Source organism: Haemaphysalis longicornis, unplaced genomic scaffold (genome assembly GCF_048455015.1).
Source record: "Haemaphysalis longicornis isolate Haplotype H1 unplaced genomic scaffold, Haemaphysalis longicornis Haplotype H1 scaffold_12, whole genome shotgun sequence".
Classification (NCBI taxonomy): domain Eukaryota; kingdom Metazoa; phylum Arthropoda; class Arachnida; order Ixodida; family Ixodidae; genus Haemaphysalis; species Haemaphysalis longicornis.
The window spans coordinates 59740924-59760674 of record NW_027526225.1 but is presented as its reverse complement, the minus strand read 5'-3'; the positions used below and the strand labels follow the sequence as shown (position 1 = coordinate 59760674).

The following is a 19751-nucleotide window of genomic DNA, read 5'->3' as shown; positions in this document are numbered from 1 at the left end:
AGACCAGAACTCCCGCTAGCGGAGTTTCAGGCAGGGAGCGGCGCGCAAGCACTGCGGAAGCGGGGAATTTGAATTGCATTGCGTAACAGCAGTGAGCGGAGAAGGGAGCCGCAGCCCATTATCGCGAATCACTGCTCTGCACATCCGACAGCTTTCACATTGAGTGGAACGGCTTTATTTTTTTTTTAACTCGACTTTGTTCTGAAGAACGGGAGAAACAGTAACGCTAGTGTCTGACGGAGTTTCAGTACAGGCTTGACATACCCAGAAGCTTTGAATTAATCCATAGTCTTCCAATACGGCGGCTCTCACAAACCTAGACTGTATTAGAACGAAAACCTTAGGGTCCGTATTGTACGGAAAACTAGCGTTGTTGTCAGGTAGAGAAAATGGCCGTTGCTATAAAGAGTTATTAAAGCACATTATAGCTCATGAGGGAATTCTACCTGGTATCGAGATTAGGATCTGAGCGCGTTACCACCACCTTAACTGAACGCGTTTTTAGCAGTGGAACAAGACAGCCTAGTAAGGGCCTCCTCACAGTGAACATGAGAGCACGTGAGTAGAACGCGTACAGTTTTTGTCAAAAATTGCTAGGCCAAGACGAAGGTGTGCAGGCCGCAAGAAATGCAATGTACATCCTTACGTACTGAGCAAGGCTGAAGCGTTTTATGCTGGAAAGTTAGAGGAAACATACTTCATTCTTACTGCCATAATATATTGTTGTTACATTTTAATCCAGTTAAAGCTTATTCTTTGAATTCTTTGTGGTCGAGAAGGCTTAGGATTAGCCCAGAAAAATTTTGACAAAGGGTGTAAATACTAGCCTTACGGAGAACACTTCATCTGGACAAGCTGGGGTGTCAAGTGTCGCACGTCTGCCTATCGAACTAATTAGTGCCAAAAGAGGAAGAAACAAACGCGGAGAAAGAGGTGAAAACATGATGCGGCAATATATAAATATTTGACAAGTATCACCAGAAAAAGCTACAATTCTTTGGCACTTAAAGTTCGTAAACAGACTTGAGTGCACCGAGCAATTTTATTTGAGCAAGACGTACCTCAATTCGAGGTACGTCTTCAATTCGAGGTACGTCTTGAGTCTCAATTCGAGACTCAAATGTTGCTGGGGTTATAAGATGCGGTCTCATCCCACAGCAATACCTCGAGCCCGTAAGAAATACACTGCCAACGCCTGAGTGGTGGGAGGGCATTGTTGCCAACGCGATCCCTGTGACCGGTTTAAGCTTAAAGAAAGAAGAAAACGTGGCGCGAACTAGACGTGGACGAAGAAGACAAGGTAAGACAGATAAAGGCGGTTAAAGCTGCCGAAGAGGGCTCGGCTAGCGGCGATCGCCGAAGGGCTTCTGGACTGACACCACTCACCGCCGTGGTCCTCGCACCCTTATTCTTTATTTACCCGCCGCGGTGGCTCAGTGGCTAAGGCGTTCCGCTGCTGAGCACGAGGTCGTGGGTTCGATTCCCCGCCGCGGCGGCCGCTTTTCTAGTGGAGGCGAAAAGCAAAAACGCCCGTGTACGAGATTTCGGTACACGTTGAAGATTCCCAGGTGGTCAAAAATAATCCGTAGACCTCCACTACGACGCGCCTCATCGCCTACGTTGCGTCGATGCGTTAAACCCCACAATCCTTATTCCTTATTAAGATAAAGTTTATTTTTCCTGCCCCTGCTGCTGTGTTCATGTTTCGAGGATGCTGAAGTTTCCGGCTGCAGGGCCTACAGGACTTTTGAACATTACCCTTGCCTTATCCCAGGCGAGCGTGTGCTTTTCTCAAATAACCCGCATTGTTTTCTCCGGCACCTTCGCGATTCCTCTCCGTTGACAATTAGGACACCTTTCTAGGAAATATTCGACGTGAACTCATTCCCATCCTCTACTCCACCAACGGCAAATACTGCCTTCAACCTGGCACCCTATACCGTCTGGTATGAGGATGTAAACGAACCACGTCCCTTACCTCTAATCCCCAACGCACATGCGGGCAGAAGGTGGCACAGCTGATCTGTTCCGACGTCTCCTCTTGGGGTAGCCAGGATTAGGTCCGCGTGGCCATTTGGATTGTTTGATTGAAGGTATCTTCATTCAAAAGAAAAGAAAGAAAAGAGGGAGGAAAGAAGGTGGCTATCCCAGTTCCAGGATTCCACTGGTTTCCAACGCCGCTGTGACTCTCTCTACCAGCCATCGCTGGCAGGCAGGGTCATCGCTGCGCAGGTTGGCCTCCCACTGCTTTCTTGACGTGTTTGTGAGTGGGTGTGCGGTTGGTGTGTACTGGAATGCCCACACTGTGTGGCACGTGTCCGCCCTCTCCCAGAAGTGCGGGCAAAAAGGAGAATATAGCGTGGGGTATCAGTAGTTCAAGCCAGTGTGGGTACTGTGTCTGTCTGTAATCTCCTGAGGGTGCGCTCTTCTTTGGTGAGGCTTTTGTCCATTCGTGGAAATGTTCTCCTGTTAAGTCTCAACACCCTTAAATATTCGGTGAAGGTTAAGCTCAGCATGTGTAAGTACGGAGATTGGTGCAATGGGGTCGGGATTAGAAGACCTCGGGCTATGGCATCGGCGGCCTCGTTTCCCTTTTGACCAGCGCAGACCAGGATATCCCGGAGTGGAGGATACCCCTCACCGCGCGGGTGCCCAGACATGAGCCCCTGAGACTCGCATCAATGAAGTTTTATCCTCCTCCCCCTTCCCAGTAGCTGTTGCAGCTAATGCCGTGGTACAGCTAGCCCAGCGTAGTAACATAGTAACTTCATACCACGCTGACGTCACAGTGGTCAGAAAACTGTCGCTTTCGCCTACCCGCAAAGCTGGCGCAACTGTTAATCAAGGTTACGCGATAACGTAGGTATGCACACGAGCTGTGGCTGCGCCGCCCAGCACGTGTTCACAGGAGGCGGGGGTGCTACCTACGCTCACAAGGTCACATACTCCCTGTCGGTGTCTCACCAGCCAACAGTCCATCGCCTCCTGTATTTTACAATGCCAAACGCATCGCGCGCTTCCCAATGGGGGTGAATGGTACGCCTGCAGTGCCCACATGTCGCGAGGCGGGGCCCCGAGCTGAACAAGGATCACTCAACCGTAACTGACTTCAAGAGCGGTTTGTGTTTTGTTGCCAAGGCAACTGATGTCTGAGATTGTCAAAGAAATGGCGCTCGCCCCAGCGCTAGAAAGCTCAGAGCCGCGGCGAAGCATCTTTTGCCAATGTTGCCGCTCTCCACCACGCGTCGCCCCAAGCTGAACTGGTCACATGATTGAAGCGCTGGGAAGGCTACCGATTGGGGGAGAGTGGCCGGAGTATAAGGAGAGGGCTTGGATGGCCGGTCCGGGCTGGTGCGTTTGGCATTGTAAAAATACAGGAGGCGATGAACAGTCTGGCCTGCGATCCCGCCAAGGCGAGCTACAGCCATGCACAGTGGGGGGCGACATGATGTCGCCTAGAGTGCCATGTGTGCTGCAAGAAATTGGTCGGCTATACGAACGTAACGCTTTTGTTCTGTGCTGGCTTCCCTTGTAGTTCAGGATTCCTCCCCATAAGGAGCCATAAATGGCCATAAATGGTGATGGGAATTATCAGTCCGCGTTGTAACACTTATGTTAAGCAATAAAGATGCGCAGGCAGGGGGCGACAGTAGGAGAAGAGGAAGAGGAGGATCGGAGGGTGCTGACTCTCGCAAATCGACTCCATCACCGTATCGGAAGCCAGACGCTGGTCCTCTTTCGTTACACATTTTCTGGTGCCGTGAAACCCGGGAACCGGCGCACGAGCGAATCTACGTTCGACGGCGCAGCGGCTCCGAGGCACGCGAGGCTTGGATACCCTCGTACTGCTTTATCCTGGAAGCCTTGCCCTCGGCCGCCGCCCCTTTCGGCTCGTGCTTAAGCCCGCCCTTTTCCCCTTGGTATTCGCAACCCCAGCGTCTTGCTTCATCGACTGGTGCCATGGACGCTCTTCGTATTCACCGATATGTCCTGCGAGCGACCGTCTCCGGGACCATGACCGCCCTCAACGCCTTTCTGCGGAGCCAGGCAGCAACGGCCCTTGACAGATAAAATGTTCTCGACCTCATCTTGCATGACCAGGTGAGCCTTCACAAACTCGACGCTCAAGTTCAGGAGAAGCTGAAGGATGAAGAATTTGATGCCGACGTTTTGGAAGCGAGCGATTTCGACGAGCGTATCTGCGCCCTGAGAACGCGTGTACGCTTCTCTGCAAGACAAGACTCTGCCGCAAGCCCCGTCCTTCAACCTCAGGCGGCCCTGCTCACCACCCGCATCGCAACCTCGAATATTTGCTCGTTCCCCAAGGAGGCCCGGTGGACAATGGTCCAGGGTGACGTGCCGCCCGTCCGGGAAATGACTGGTGCGGCGGTAGAACAACAGAACAATGACGACGGAGGCGCTGCAGCCTTTCAGGACGCCAAGCAAGACCCCGAGGGGCTCAGCCCGGGAGAGCGGCTCCAGCGGCCTCCCAACCCTGGTGTTTCCGTGATTGCCGTGGTGGAGAAATCTCAGGGACCCTGCCGAGGCCTCGCCGTCGCTGATGCGACTATCGTTTCCGAGATGTTTGACCGGCCTTGCCGCAGCGCTGGCATCGCCGACACGGCTCTCACGTCAGAGACGTCGCTACAGCCCTTCCGCAACCCTCGCTTCGACGACTTCACTACCGCTCTGGAGACGACTGACCCATTCTGCCACGGCGCTAGCGTCGATGATGCGACTCTTGTTTTGGATATATCTGAGCTTCCCTGTGGCGACTATTACGTCGACGCATCTCTCGTTTCGGAAGCAGTTCAGAAACCCGGTTTCGAGTCGAAGATATTTTCATTGGGTCCAGCAACGAAAACGCGGTTCGTGCAGAAGATGGACTCGCTTCAGGGGATAACGAAGCGCCTGCTCGTCCGACGCTCCGTGTGCGAGATTCGACGCCGGAAGCGAGCTACAGCCGCGCTCGTCCAGGCCCGGTGGGGCGGCATCCTCGTATCTAAGCAAAACACATGCTTCTATGGTGACGACCCCTTCTTCAGCAAGCGCAACCCGATTCAGGATGAACTTTTGTACCCTGTTGGGAACGGCGAGAGTAAAGTCCTATGGTTCGCAGAGATAACGGGCAGGCCGATGGAACACACATATTTCCTCATGGAAGCAGTATCAGACGTGGAGGCGACGGCAATGCCATCACGCTACCGTGATGCTCTCTGGAAGTTTGGTAGTCTACATCAACTGTTCCCGTTTGATCCTGGTGGCTGCCTTGTGACCGAAGACCAGGAGCATGGTCTCTCTTTCCGGTTGACCATATGAACGTTCGCAATCTTCGCTTTTATCCCCTAAGTCACTTTGATCCAGGAACTCCGGAAGCGCTCGTTGCCCATGACGCTGGTTATGGACTTGTACTGCCTCGCTCGATTGACAACGCTCTCTAGAGAGATCGACGGCACTGAGACACCCTGCCAAATGCTCCACGGGATCCCCCAGCCAGCTTACAAGCATCGCTGCGGTGGAATCGTGCACCGCTGCGGAAGTCGGACAACATGTCGTAGTGGGACACAGTGGGCCACTACCCCTGCAACTGCCTGCTAGGTCCTAACCAACTTGGCGGCGGTGGGAGTATGTTAAGCAATAAAGATGCGCAGGCAGGGGGCGACAGTAGGAGAAGAGGAAGAGGAGGATTGGAGGGCGCTGACTCTCGCAAATCGACTCCATCACCGTATCGGAAGCCAGACGCTGGTCCTCTTTCGTTACAACTTATCCATTGCTGGTAAATGTTCCGCCTGCCGTGAGCTTAGCAAAAGTGCACTTGCTGAAGCACAATTTTAAGAAGCCTCGGAGATGATGGTGTTGACGTGGTCACGAGAAGAGTCCACAACTTCCTAAACACCCAATGTGGTAGCAGGAGATGATTTAGTGACGCTCTCGATTGACACTGGGGTGGATTCACGTAGCCTTGGTGGGTGGGGCGACGTTCAGCTTTATTTTTGCCGATAAACGAAATTGTCTGTAGTACATGCTTGGTTTTTATTGCGTAGGCCCTCTTTGGCGACTCACCCCAGGAAGATGCCCATTTGAGCACCAGTGAGGCGTGACAGGACATTTGATAACAGGCTCTCCTCATCGTCATCAGCCAGGTTGTCCACGGTCCACTGCAGTAGGAAGGCCTGTCCGAAAGATCTCCATCCAGGTCTATCGAGTTCTAGCCAGTGTTGTACACGTTCCTCTAAAATAGGAACGAAAGCTCGTTCCTCATTCCTTCGCAATTTCGAAACGAGTTCCCGTTACAAGTTCCTATACTGACAAAAGAACGCGTTCCAGTTACACTTCGAACGTTGGAACGCGTCGTTACATTAACGTTACATTTCATTTTTTTTTAATATAAAATGCGGTGTCGGATAATCCTGAGGCGAAATTAGGTGAGCAATGCAACACTCACATCAAACTACGTATATTATACGAATGTGAACACCACCGGCAGCGGATTATTTGGAGATAAAAAGAATTCAATGAAACGCTCCTACACAAATTTTTTCAAGGAGCCCCGGATATTCCAGACATTTTAACTGCAGGTGTGGTGCTCGTCCATTACAAGGGAAACACAAATGTCGCGTTCCACTTGTGTCTTCAAAGGCGCAGTCAGGATACTGCGCTCCAGATGTGCAAATTAAAAGTTACTCACACGCACGAACATGAATGTCTGCACAAGAAACCGCATTGAAAGGAGCAGTACATAGACGTTTAATGAATGCTGATTCAATATTACGGTATGAGTGGAAAAAGAATGTCCAGAATACATATCCGCAACTTAGCGGAGCCCTTTGTTTGAACTCAGAAAGAGTTGCGTCTCGATGTTGGTGCGGACAGACGAACCCATTCCTTTTAACACCTCGTTGGCAATGTTGAAGAGCCGTACCACCAAAGCTCTTGAAAGCGCTACCGTGTTGTACTTGAGGATAATAAGTTGGTTCAGTCCCTCAGGTCCAGCAGACTGCCTCCGCATGCGCTCAGAGGCATGTGCTATCATACATCCCGCGCTGTCCACGGGCAGCGGTTGTTTCGTGTATATTTTGTTTGACGGCCGTTGAAACATTCTGTGGTGCCGTGCGCGTAACTTTGTCCATTGCGGTTTGCTCTTTAAATTCTCTCACACGCGAGCTTCGGAGCCAGTGCGTCAACAACAGAGCTTCAGAGTGTTACTTTGTCGGATTGAGAGTTCATGGTTGCCTTTTTGCTGCAGCCTGGTCTGCTGTAACTTTATACTACAGCTTTTAAGTTTACCCTCCGGCTTCTTGTTGTCGGAACGGAGGGGCTCTGCGCACGGCAGCAGCCACCAGCTCACGGTTAGCGACTCTTCAATGAAGGAAATCGGGACGGAAGAGGGAGGGGGGGAGGGGAGTAGCGTACCCTGACATTGGGAGGCAACGAAATCAGTTTTCCTTATGGCGGTATCTTCCAGGCAAATCCACTGTTTCATTATTGTTGCGGCCTCTTTAAGTGGTACTTCATCTGGCTACATGCTGCTCGCAACGATTGCTCATGCTGGAGAATGTACTCGTAAATGTTGTCGCACTTCACGTGGAAGTTCAGCTTTACCTGAAGCTCTGCCTGGACAAGCTTTGAGTTCCGGAGCGCGACGCATCTTGTTTAGCGTGCTTTGGATCGCAAACAAAAATTCCTAACTGGTCGGTCCGGAACAAATCCGGGACGTATAGCTGTCCAGACAGGGACGGCGCGGGACTCGGGACGTTGTATGAAAAATCGGGACAGTCCCGCATAATTCTGGACGGTTGGTAACCCTACGTGAGTATACGCTACTGGGCTCGCCATCGGTGCCCGGCTGAGGCACTGGTCGGAACCGGTCTGTAACAATCCACCACAGTCGTCGCACTGCTATGATGCGAAGGAATGGTAGCGGAATAACTCCGAACAAAATTCGAAAACCAATCGTCAAAGCAAAACCTGGCAGTGGGCACATCCCAAATCCACCCGCCGCGGTGGCTCAGTGGCTAAGGCGTTGCGCTGCTGAGCACGAGGTCGCGGGTTCGGTTCCCGGCCGCGGCGGCCGCTTTTCTGATGGAAGCGAAAAGCAAAAACGCCCGTGTGTACGAGAATTAGGCGCACGATAAAGATCCCCAGGTGGTCAAAATTAATCCGGAGCCCTCCACTACGGCGCGCCTCATCGCCTGCGTTGCGTCGGCGCGTTAAACCCTGCAATCAATCAATCAACATCCCAAATCCGATGGTCCACCCTGGGCGCGAGGAAGTTTACGGCAGCGCGTTCGAGCGCCATGTTAGTGCCGTGGGACGATAGAACGTCCGAGGCCAAATTCGGCTTGCCGCTCTCAGGGATGGTTGTTGTTGCGCATGAGATCAGACAGTTCTCGCCTCGGTTTGGGCTGCAGCGGAAATATTCCAAAAATCTCAGGTGGAGAACTTGACGCCTAGTTTTTACACGCGGTGAGCGCAACGCCAGCGACCCAGGTGTCCATTGACCGACAGCAGAGAAGTCTCGTACGGCCCTTTCTTTCGGCTGGCACAGCTGCCTGTACTGTAGATAAGATGTGTGCGATAAACACGGTACAGTCACGTCTTCTCCTGCTCGGCTTTCGCGTTCCAGTCTTACGCGCACAAAAAGAGGTCGTGGCAGAAGACGAATCAAAGGGGCGCTGAAGCACGTGCCTGATGCGCTTCTACAGCGTACGGAACGACAAGGCCATGCGCACCCGGTGCCGCCTGCCGGACAGGCTGCGGCCCGTTGCGTGGTTATTCTTCTGTCTGTGACCTTCGATTAAGCACGTTTTGTGGAATGGCGAGCAAATTGGGCAGCTTATAGGAATATAAACGCAGTAGCGGCCTGTGGCTTTTTGTACTAGCTTCAGAGCGCCCTAAAGCCGTGGCATCAAAAACAGCCAAATCCTATACTGGGGAACAAGTTAAGAACGGCACCAGCTCATGTACGGTATCACTCCGCTTAAGCGACGGACCCGGATGTCAACGGGCCCGCGCGTTTTGAAAGAGGACTGCCACGAATGCGTGATATCGTCTGCCTTTTCTCACGTAGTTTGTTTGCCGTCGCTGCAGTAGTTTATAAGCATATTAGGTCCAACAAGATACAAAAACGGCTCGTGCCATGTTCAAAATATTCCCAGTAACGCGCTACTTGTGCTGCGCGGAGTGACATCCGGCTGCGGTGATGAGGCACAGCAGCAAATTCGGTGCCGTTCTTAAGTTGTAACCGAGTATAGTGATGGAGCGTTTACAGAAGGAACGCCGTTCCCTCTGCTGTTCCTTTGTAAACGTAACAAGTTACCGTTACAGTTACACCTCCTCTTAATGGAACGGTGGCGTTCCTCCGTTCCTCCCAAAAGGAACTAGTTCCAGGAACGCCGTCCCTTGGAACGCCGTTCCGTACAAGGTTCTAGCTGAGTCCACTATTTGTCCCCAAAGTTCCCGTGGTCAATCCATTTAACGGAAGGCCAGCCAATAGACCATAAACGCAAGAGGAGTGGGCCAAGTTCTCGATGGTGCAATAGAAGGCTCTAGGTTTTTTTTATCAAAGCAGAATCTTTCTGAGTGGGACCCACGGCGTCCTGTAAAAAAAAACTCAAAATGGTAAAAATTACCAAGCTTGTACTGGTGGGGCACGGCTGTAGAAACAGCAGAGCTGGCGACCCCTCTCTCTTCGCCGGAGACCGGGCTGTTGCACCTCACATGTATTTCCGAACTTGCCGCTGAAAGTTCTTCGGGACTGGCAGTCCCAGATCGTTTCGTCCGTAGGCTTTCACATCCATCCCAATGTGGACCGCGTTAGCAAGCCATAGAACCGGCGGCCAAGCCCAAAGCCAACGCCCGCGCTATGAGCCCAAGGAAATACGGTGCGCCAAGAATAGTATTATAGCTCAATGGGATCCACGCCAGTTGCATGACGCCCGGGGTTCGGTTGTGACCACGGGGCCCATTTATTTTGTTCCAAATGGCTGTACGTGTTATTATTCTCCGCCGCTGCTAACCCGGTATCCCTCAAGTCTTTGGAGTGGCCTAGTGGTTAGGTAGCCCGTTTTACGGCGGAAAGGTGCTAAGTTCAATTCCCGGTACCTCCTTAAAGGAGCCATGAAGACAAAATACAAGTTGGGTTTATTAGAAAGACTGCTTAGTCCCGATAACAATGATACCAATATCATCGCAATCTTCGAACAAATAACGGAGATATTAAAGAAAACGTGTGAAGCAGTCGCGACCCCCTAGTCAATTTCCCGCAACTTTTCTGTGACGTCACGGAACTTTGTTTGTGCGATTGGCGGCCGCCTAACTGACCTGTCGCGACGACACATGACTGGACGTCTGTAATGGGGCTTCTAGTTCCATTTGACCGCATCACTTGGATGCTAACGCGCAGTTAACGCACTGAAAATTATGTTTTATTGTTGGCCCGTATGACGTCATTCTTGCTCATAACACGTCACTGTGGCGCAAAATTTGAAAGTTTTTAAATATGTCTTGCTTTTTTTTCGTTAAAAAAACATCTTTTGGAGCTGTAATGGAGCTGAGTGAGATACTGAACCCTAGTTCTTTCAAATTACACGAAGTTGTATTTTTTTCTTAATGGCTCCTTTAACCACAGTTTGTTTCGTGAGGCTTCGAGGTTTTTTGGTGCGACAGAGGGAAATGGGCTCGGCGTGAACAGCTCTGCTGTTAAAGTGATCGGTTTGCCAACCGAAAAGATCTGATAAGATTTGTAGGCACACGGCGCGTGCGTGAAACCGGGATTCCAATGTGTCAAAACGGTCACTTGAAAATCGCGAAAAAAGAACGGTTCTTAGGATAAGGCAATACAAGCGTCGAGCATGAAGATGAATTGCAATAGTAAAACATCATCGCATAAACCACGCATCGGTATGCATTTAGATTGTTCGTAGATGCGTTCCCTTAGTGCGCGAAACATAGACGCGTGGGTTCGTTCTACATTTGCGATTTGGCTCTTTCAAGCTTTGGTGATCGATTGGACGGACTTTCAGCGAAGGTTTTGACGCACTTGTGACAAAGTTTTGACGTTAGACAGCTGTGGCGGTTCTCTATACTTTTTAGGAAGGCGTGCTAAATTTTTTGCTACAGCTCCTCTAAATAATAATATTACCCTTTTAAAAATGACGCGAGGCCGTAAGGCCTAGGCTGTCAGGAAAACACACATACAGGATAGCCCCGTGGGGTGTTAGCTTCTAAAAGAAACGCTTACCCACTTTCTGGCCATCACGCACGATCATGATTACACACCATTTTACACTATCTCTGATACTATGATACGGCCTACGTGTCAGGGTATACGCTAGTAGAAAAGAATTACAACTAGTGGCTTGGCCCTTGCCTCGAACATTATTACCGGACGTCCACCCGACAACGTTTTGGGGTCCCGTGGGTGAAAAAGAGCAACAGTTCTTTCTTTGAACCACAATACCCACTCACTCTTCCGCAACTACAAGCGGAAAGCCCGGTTGCCTTTAAGGCTGCCAAACGTCCGTGAATATGCTTCCGAGATACCTAGTCGCATAAAAGGCAGACCCATGACTGTGTGCCGCACGCCGCGGTGGCTCAGTGGCTAACGCGTTGCGCTGATGAGCTCGAGGTCGCGGGTTCGATTCCCGGCCGCGGCGGCCGCTTTTCTGATGGAGGCGAAAAAAAAACGCCCGTGGGTACGAGATTTCGGCGCACGTTAAAGATCCCCAGGTCATCAAAATTAATCTGGAGCCCTCCACTACGGCGCGCCTCATCGCCTGCGTTGCGTCGGCAGTTAAACCCTACAATCAATCAAACAAATCAACCAATGACGGTGTGTCTGTTGCCACGCAAGAAAAAAAAAGGTTTACAGTTGTACCCGCAATGCAAACATTTTTCTGCGGCAATCGTGACTCATCCGACTTCGAAAACAAGTACGTCTACCGTGCGGTGTCTTTTTTGTTTTTGTCTAAAAAGCAGCAACGTTCCCGTTTGTGTTTCAGTACACGTGGAGAAACGGAATCCAAAAAAACATTTTTTCGAATGTTTATTTTCTGCCACCTGCAGTTGCTGCACTAAATGCAAAACATTTGTATCCAACGAGCGCCCTCAATGTCAGTGCTGATAGCAATTCATCGAAGCAGTTGCCGTAGCTACAACCAGCGATGAAACGTTTCGAGGAAACGGGAAACAGTACAGCTGCTCGAGGTACAGCGTCGGCAGGTACATCGAGCATCAACAGGGGCATTGGTTCAGACAGAGAGACATGCGGCAGCTGGAACCGGCAAGGGCATTGTTGCAGCAAGATAAACGTCAGCAGCTGCGTTACTTGGCTGTGACGGTTACTCGTATTTTTTGCAGCACCACTTTTTCAAGATTGCGTGCTAGTTGCACGCAACTCTCTTTTCAGTAACTCCCTTTTCACAAGAATTGGCTGCTATTATTGATCGAACCTAGAACAAACTATGGATGTGATATAGCATTATTGTTCCAAAGCCAGTGAACTGCAGGAATAGCTAGAAGGCGCTAAAGATTTCGCTTTCCTTAGTTGTGTTTGTTTTAAAGAAGATAGTTTAACACAAACGCAGAAATTTCGGTCTGTCCGTTTGTCTGTGACTCGATTCAGCCATCCGACAAAATGAAAGCCAATTTGCGCAATAGTCTTATATACCCACAGTCAAATCTAAACGTCAGAGTCCGATGTCAGTGTTCACACTTGTCAACATTGTTGAACAAGAACAAAACCTTACGGAAATGTGAGGCAGAAAATCAATACATAAGTTGTATTTGCAGTGTTCCTTTATTGAAAAATTCATGGATGCTTGGTTTTTGCGATATAAAATGAGATACTACGTCAACTCCAGAAAATCGTCGCCTGCTGTGGCCCGCGCTGCTATTGCTCCTGGCGGAAAATTAAGAAATGAAACGGCAACAGTGACGAAAGGTTCCAGTAGATAGGTTCCACCTTACGCTTGGAATGCACGTAGAGCAGGGCAACGTGGTTCTATCAACATTTAGCAGGGTGCCTCAGGTCACGCGCGTTTCCACCGTACGGCAGCGCTGGCATCGACGCACCCGGCCTGGTGCACTAGAACGCGGTAAATTTAAATTGACTTGAGCAAACCTCTAGTGTGTTATCTTGGGAGGAATGAGACGGGAGAGGAACAGCATGAGAGGTGAGCGGAAAAGACAAGGGAGGTGGTTACAAGGCAGGGGCGCCACTCGACTATCGTCTTTCGTCAACATTTTCAAGGAAAGGAACAGATACGCGGGCATTTTTTAGGCCCAAACACTACAGTGAAGCGTATTTGTAGCGCAAAATTTCTCACAAGGGGACTGTATTGTCCTGCTCCATGCAGGTATTTTGGAAGGAGTGCGAGTTTGGTGGCTATCGTAGTTGTTACGCACACCTAAACTTGGAAAAGTCCTATGGCTTCCAATCAGCTTCGGCGTTTTTATTGGGGTCCTACGAAGCCTAAGTTATCCCGGGTCTTATAAAAATAAAATCCTTTGAGAATCGGAGATTCATCACAGAACCTAAGACGGTCCTCTCTACTTATCCGCCCTGCCATACCATCGCAGATCTGCATGGCTGTAGGCTTCGTCGGTGGAAGAGACGTTGTCTAATTTATTGGGACTTCTCTGGCTTTTACAGCGAAGCTGTCTATGTCTAGGACAGATCGTCTGCGTGTAAGCGAAAAGAAAACCCTCGGAAGCATGGAGTGCGCATGCGCGAAAGAAAGTGGCGCTTTCGGAAAATTAAAAAAAAAAGAACATCAAACCACGCTTATTATTTTACATAAACATAGTGACACGCGTTCACAAAGTCTACGGTTGGTGGTTGTGCTGGAACGTATTAGGTAGGTAGGCAACGTGAAAGAACGTACACTTTGAAGTGAAGTCTTTGCTTCAAAGTGTGCGTTTTAGATGCGAAGCATCTCATGCTCGGGGCTGTGTCCCTCCCTCCCTCGTTGTCGTTGTCCGCCGTCCACGCTCTACTGCGCATGCGCGTCTCTTCAGCCCCATCAGCGTTTGGGCTGACGTCAGCGCAGTCCATTATAAAAAAATAGTTAGGCGGTGCCCGGTTTCGATGCCACGACTCTCTGGGAGGTACGTGGCGATCTTCCAACTGCGCTACCAACCGAGACGGGAGCATGTGCTACGAACGCGCCTTATGTCCTTCACTCATTCAAACTACCTCAAGAAGCTACTGATACAACGAAGACATGCGAAGCTGAACGTCAACGGAAATGACGAACTGAAAACTAATGGGAACTTCAGTCGATCCCATGGCTGCTTTGCATACTATTCAGGGTTCCCCTACGGGAAGATGGTGTAATTTCTTTTTCTATTTTCTTTCTCCGTAATACGTTCGGGCGCAATGTTCTCACCATGATATACCAACTGGCCCTACAGCAAGCCTAATTCGAGCTAAAAATGTGAACACAGAAGCTTTATTTTCGTGGTCGTTTTTGCCATAAAATATATCAACGGCTAGGCAGAATCACGAACATAGACAGTGAGTTTTTTGTGCCCGAGATGTAGTTGTGGTCTGCAGCGAGCCAGCCTGGCATTTAAATAATTAAATGGGGTTCTAGGAAAAGAAGGTAGAGAAGGGAACTGTCATCCTCGAACGTTCAAGCTTAATTACGCAAATTTTCTAGTCTCTTCTTTTTATTATGCAATAACAACTGGCACCATGGCTTGAGTAATAAAACCAGAACTGCAACAACCATTTAAATTCAGTACAAATTGGCGAATTCAGCACGGTATGTGCGAAGCATCTGCAATACAGTGTTGGTTGAGGTTAAAAGGACACACCGACTTTCTCGGCATCTTATAAGGAGGAAAACGTTAGGATATCCGTTTGTCTGTTTGTGACGTAGCAGTCCTAGACCATCATGAGGTAGTTCTCTCAGTATGACTGACTTTATATTTAAGGAGCTGTAGTGTTTCAACAAAACATATGCCTCAATTTTGTCACATGACGTTTTTGTCATGATCTGATCTGGTCAGAAGCAGAAGTGTCCGTATTAATATGGAACATAGTGGTTGATAATAATTACGATGGAAATGATTGGGATGTTATCTGGCAAAGGAAAAATTGCTTTTCCTGGGTAATATATGCAACATGTTTTTGCATATGGCAGTAGGCGAGTAGAGACGGATAATATAGGCGTTCGTAAAGAGGTCTTTTCCTTCCTTAATTCCCATGTTTTTTCTTGCATGTGGCTCTGCGTACGTGTTGGATATTTTCTTACTTGCTTCTCCTCTTAGTTCAACTGGATACTTTGGTTGTTTGGCGGTCCCTTTGTTCCGTTCCTCCCTTCCTTTTTCGAAGTAACCGTGCCACAATTACTTAGGTCGAAGTATGTGGTGTAATAAATTGTTGGAACTAAATTTCAATACCGCAGTACAAGATTGATGGCGTACGCCGCGAAAGTATTCTCCCGTGTTTGGAGAAAGCCATTGACAGACAAAAACAGTAGCTAGTACGGTGTCCTCTCATGCATACTTTGATGTTTCTTCCCCCGCAGCTGGTTCCCCTGAAAGACTTTAGCACCGAAGTTCGCGCCTTCATGGACGTGAACCAGTTTATGAATGACGCCACGGTATTGCTGGACGTGACTGAGAATACTTTAGAAAGCATCGTGGACGTGGTCTTGAAGAAGGTAAGACTTCTTTCTCCATTTCAAAAGCTCTTAATGCGAAAGAAGCAAGAATAAACTGATTTTATCCATCTTCGACTAAGGTCGCAGGTTGTGCCTTAATATTATTCTAAACGTTAGTAAGGATCAGGGCACGGGTTTTGTTTTATTGTGCAGGGTGTCCCAATTATCGGCACCCCTATTTAAAAAATATGACCAAAGGCGTTACTCAAAGTAAACCTAGTGCATTATGTTTACAGTGCCATGGAGTAGCGCCAAGTAACTCTATACTTAAGGGCAATGGTAATTACTTATTTAACACGAAAATTACTGTCCCAGTCATTAAACTGCCAATGAGGCACTTGTCAATGAGGCACCCACACGGGACATTTAACTGTGGTATTTTCAGTTGTGCGCTTACTAATAATAATTGTGCACTCACTTTTTCTGACTGATGAAGAAACCCCGAGAAATATTAACAATACCTCGCGATGGCGCTCCCACCCGCTTCATAAACCAGCGCCATCAAACAGGCTCTTTGTGAGTTAGCCAGAATAAAATAACGGGAAAAAAGACAGACGAAATCGCTACCCAGCTTGTGGTTTATCTGTCATATGCCAACCGCAAACCTTGCTTTTGCCGCTCCGTCCATGGCATTATCAAAGTGATGCGCTGCCTCGTCGGGAGTGTGACATGAAAAGCAGGTGCTTTCACTCAGCTTATTTGAGGGCGCTGCTTTATTATGCGGGTGAGAGTGCACTCTCAGCTGGTATTTTTTTTATATTTCGCGGTGTATGTTTGAGTCAGAAGAATGAGTACACAATGAGTACGTGGCTGAAAATACCGCAGTTAGATGTTTCTTGTGGGTACCTACAAGTGGCTCATGGTTACTTTAATAATTGGGACAGTAATGCTCTACGTAGATAAATATTTACCATTACGTAAATAAATCTCATTACCGAAAAAGCTACTCCACTGCACCGGAAACCTTACGGACTAGGCTTTCTTTGAGTAACGCCATTGCTCATTTTTAAATTTTGGTGCATGATAGTTGGTACAACCTGTATATATTTCAATGCGTATTGTTATTAATTGCAGTGTGATAGCCTTGTACAACGTCAGAAGAAAATGTAATGAAGTAAATAAAAATTTCGGGTGAGTTATTTACAGCTGAAAGAATAGCTAAAAATAAATGGAAAGAAAAAAAGATTCACAAAGCCTGCAAACAGTGCAAACATGTAGGAAGAAGCCCACTTTATTTTGGGTCACATGTACTGTACAGGCTGTGTGCAGGCATATGGGCATTGTTATTCCATTATTCACAAAAAATTGAAAATTTTACACGGAAGTATTAGCGAAAAAAATATAGGGTGGCACATATAACGTAAAAATGGTGCGTGGGCTAAGGTACAATTTTCAATGGGGCAGAACGTGGCGTAAGTATTCCTTCTATCAAAAGTTCTAATTGCATACATAATGTTTTTATAGTTTTGATTTCCCACGACAATGTTCGCCCCTGTGCGAATTGCAACACGTATGAACAGCTATGAACGCGTGTGAACATTTCGACTTCTCGTAGAAACGTCCGACGTAGGGTGGTTTCTATAGCAGTTGCAGCTGAGATGTTATGGAATGCCATCTCAGAGATGTCGCAGCCGGTAAAAACGCTTTACAGTAAAGCAAACTTATAAACAAAGTCGGCGCTGCCTGCCGGTGCAGATGGTTCATAGGCGGCTGGGATTCCTATCCCATAGTTCGTGATAAAACGCCTATGGAAGAGGTACGCCGACGCGGCTGAGAATGAAGTGTTCGTCACGTGACCTGATGATGTCATGCGGCCTTCAGAATTCTCTCCTCCCAACCGGAACGGAGTGAAGTGTTACATCGCACGACCTCCAACGTTAACTGCTCCAGCCGACGTAGAGAGGGTATACGACGCGGCGTATAGACTGCGATTAAAAACGGCTGTAGGAAAAGGTCGGCCCGGGAGATCACCCGAGCAATCACACACGTTTAGGCATCGGGAGATTACCCACATTACTGCGCTTTCATTTGCTGTCACTTCGCGTAACAATCGCTGAATTAAAGATGCTCCAACAGGATAAAAGTCGTGTGCGAGGTGGAAAATTTATCCTGTACAAGATATGAAAACCGACCAAAAGAAGGAATGAATCCTTAAAGGCGAGGATTGTGCCTGTGTTTAACGACAAGAATTTATTCTGTCAGCCGATTTATTATCCTTAGAGAACACACGCATCCCTGCTTAGCTGTGTCAGCGAAAAATTCCTTAAGGCAGTCCTGGGTCACGTTTTTAAGATTTTTGTTCTGTGTTGACGTATGGAGCGGCGTCCACCTTTTATTGTGCTATTCATCAAGTCTTCACGCTTGTGGATGAGGAGAAAGTAAGATACTTCGATAGGTGCCAGTAGTTTGGATATCTTTGCTGCTAAGAACACGCGAGCGCACACACAAGTATACATATACCTACATGTATGCATGCACGGATGTACGCGCAATATATGTACACATACATACCCATATACATGCATACGCTGCTAAATTATTCTAAACACTAGAGAAGTACAAATGCTCACATGCGTATTCATAGTATATACGTAGATTCATAAACGTAGACATGCATGCACGCATTCATTCTTAAATAGACATGCATACAAACCCACACCCATGCCTAAATAAAAGGGGCACTTGCACGATAATATTTGCTTCATTCAACCATCAAACGTGTTTTTACATCTGTGCACATTGCACGGTCAGCGCTCAGAAAATGCGAAAAATATGCGAACATGCCATAGCAATCTGTTGTTTTCCATGTAATTTTAGCTCCCTGAATCCCTCACATAAGCATTACACGAGGCACGTTATAATAGGCGCCTGAAGTACACCTTGTCCTCTTGCCTTGTGGTTACTCAATGCAGACAAAGACAGACATTCCGTGTTACCCCTTCGTTTTAGTTTCCTTTGACACTCTCTGCAGGATGGGAATTATCATCCGAACTGATCAGACCGTAATATCGACTAACACTTAATGTTTTGTTGGACTAACAAGTTTGTTACGTTGATACGGAAGCTTCGACGACACTTTTGGCTTTTTTGGCATCCTAATTACTGAGTCTTCATCCCTGATTTTTAATTGGCTTATTGAACTTTCCTTGCAGTACTTTCTTTCCCGCAGTCTCTTGTTTCTATGATCACGGCGTGCTTCTGTTTTACCTAATTTGCAAGCAGTAACAATAAAGAACACCCTTTGGCACCTCCATTTATCATACCTCCCTAAATACCAATGGTCATTTGTTTATCTTCCTGAGCTCTTACATCCTTAATGCTTATATTGAACTTCCCTTATTGATTTCCGTAATGCTATACCATCAAAGGGCGGATATTGCCTTGAATGCCTGTCTTTATCTGCGCTTACGAAGCTTCTGGTGCAGCTTTGTCGGAGGAAAACAAGATGAGGTGTAAACCATTGTCACAGTGCTACAACCCCATGCATCGTTTCAGATGCTGACCGTCAACGAGCCTTCAACCAGTATTGTTGAGACTAGCAGAGCTACATTCATGTCGGACCGTCGTAAGTATTAAGTCTTAATCTTCAGGCTGTCTCTGTAGCCCGCAGTATTTCTAATTGCAAACATTTTGAATGAGTTACGGGATTTATTTTAGCCTATGGGTATTACGTCGACATCATGTGAACATAAGGTGTAAATATTGAAGTGGAGTGGTTTAAGAATTAGTGGTGGCTCATTGTAGCGGCAATGCGATTCCAATTACATTATTTGAAATTCACGAACAAAAATGTTGACGACCACATACAAAGTGCGATTAGGCGTTATTGACGTGTTCCAGCACCCGAGTGCTTTGTGAAGACCGTAAATAGTGCCGCATGTCAAACTGCTGGCTATATTATAAGTGGTTGGTCGGTTCATGCAGAATTAGGTACGGAGGGGTTAGGAGGCCCCATGCTTCCCGTTCTCCTTTTCCCCTTAGGAACGCAGGCTGGATAGCCTTTGCTGGGTACTTGAAAACTCTTCGTTTTAGTCCGCCCGCGTTGGAATTCTACAGCAAAACGAAAAGTGTACGTACTGA

At 48.1% G+C, this 19751-nt stretch overlaps 1 protein-coding gene across 1 annotated transcript in view; it reads left to right on the top strand.

Annotated features, from left to right (window-relative positions):
• The window catches only part of LOC144162716 (solute carrier family 4 member 11-like), an 88430-nt gene that overhangs the window by 48234 nt on the left and 20445 nt on the right, over window positions 1–19751 (top strand). Inside the window, exons 3-4 of the mRNA XM_077693358.1 lie at window positions 15537–15671; window positions 19167–19236. Of these exons, the coding sequence (XP_077549484.1) occupies window positions 15537–15671; window positions 19167–19236 (205 nt within the window). The remainder of the gene's footprint in view (window positions 1–15536; window positions 15672–19166; window positions 19237–19751) is intronic.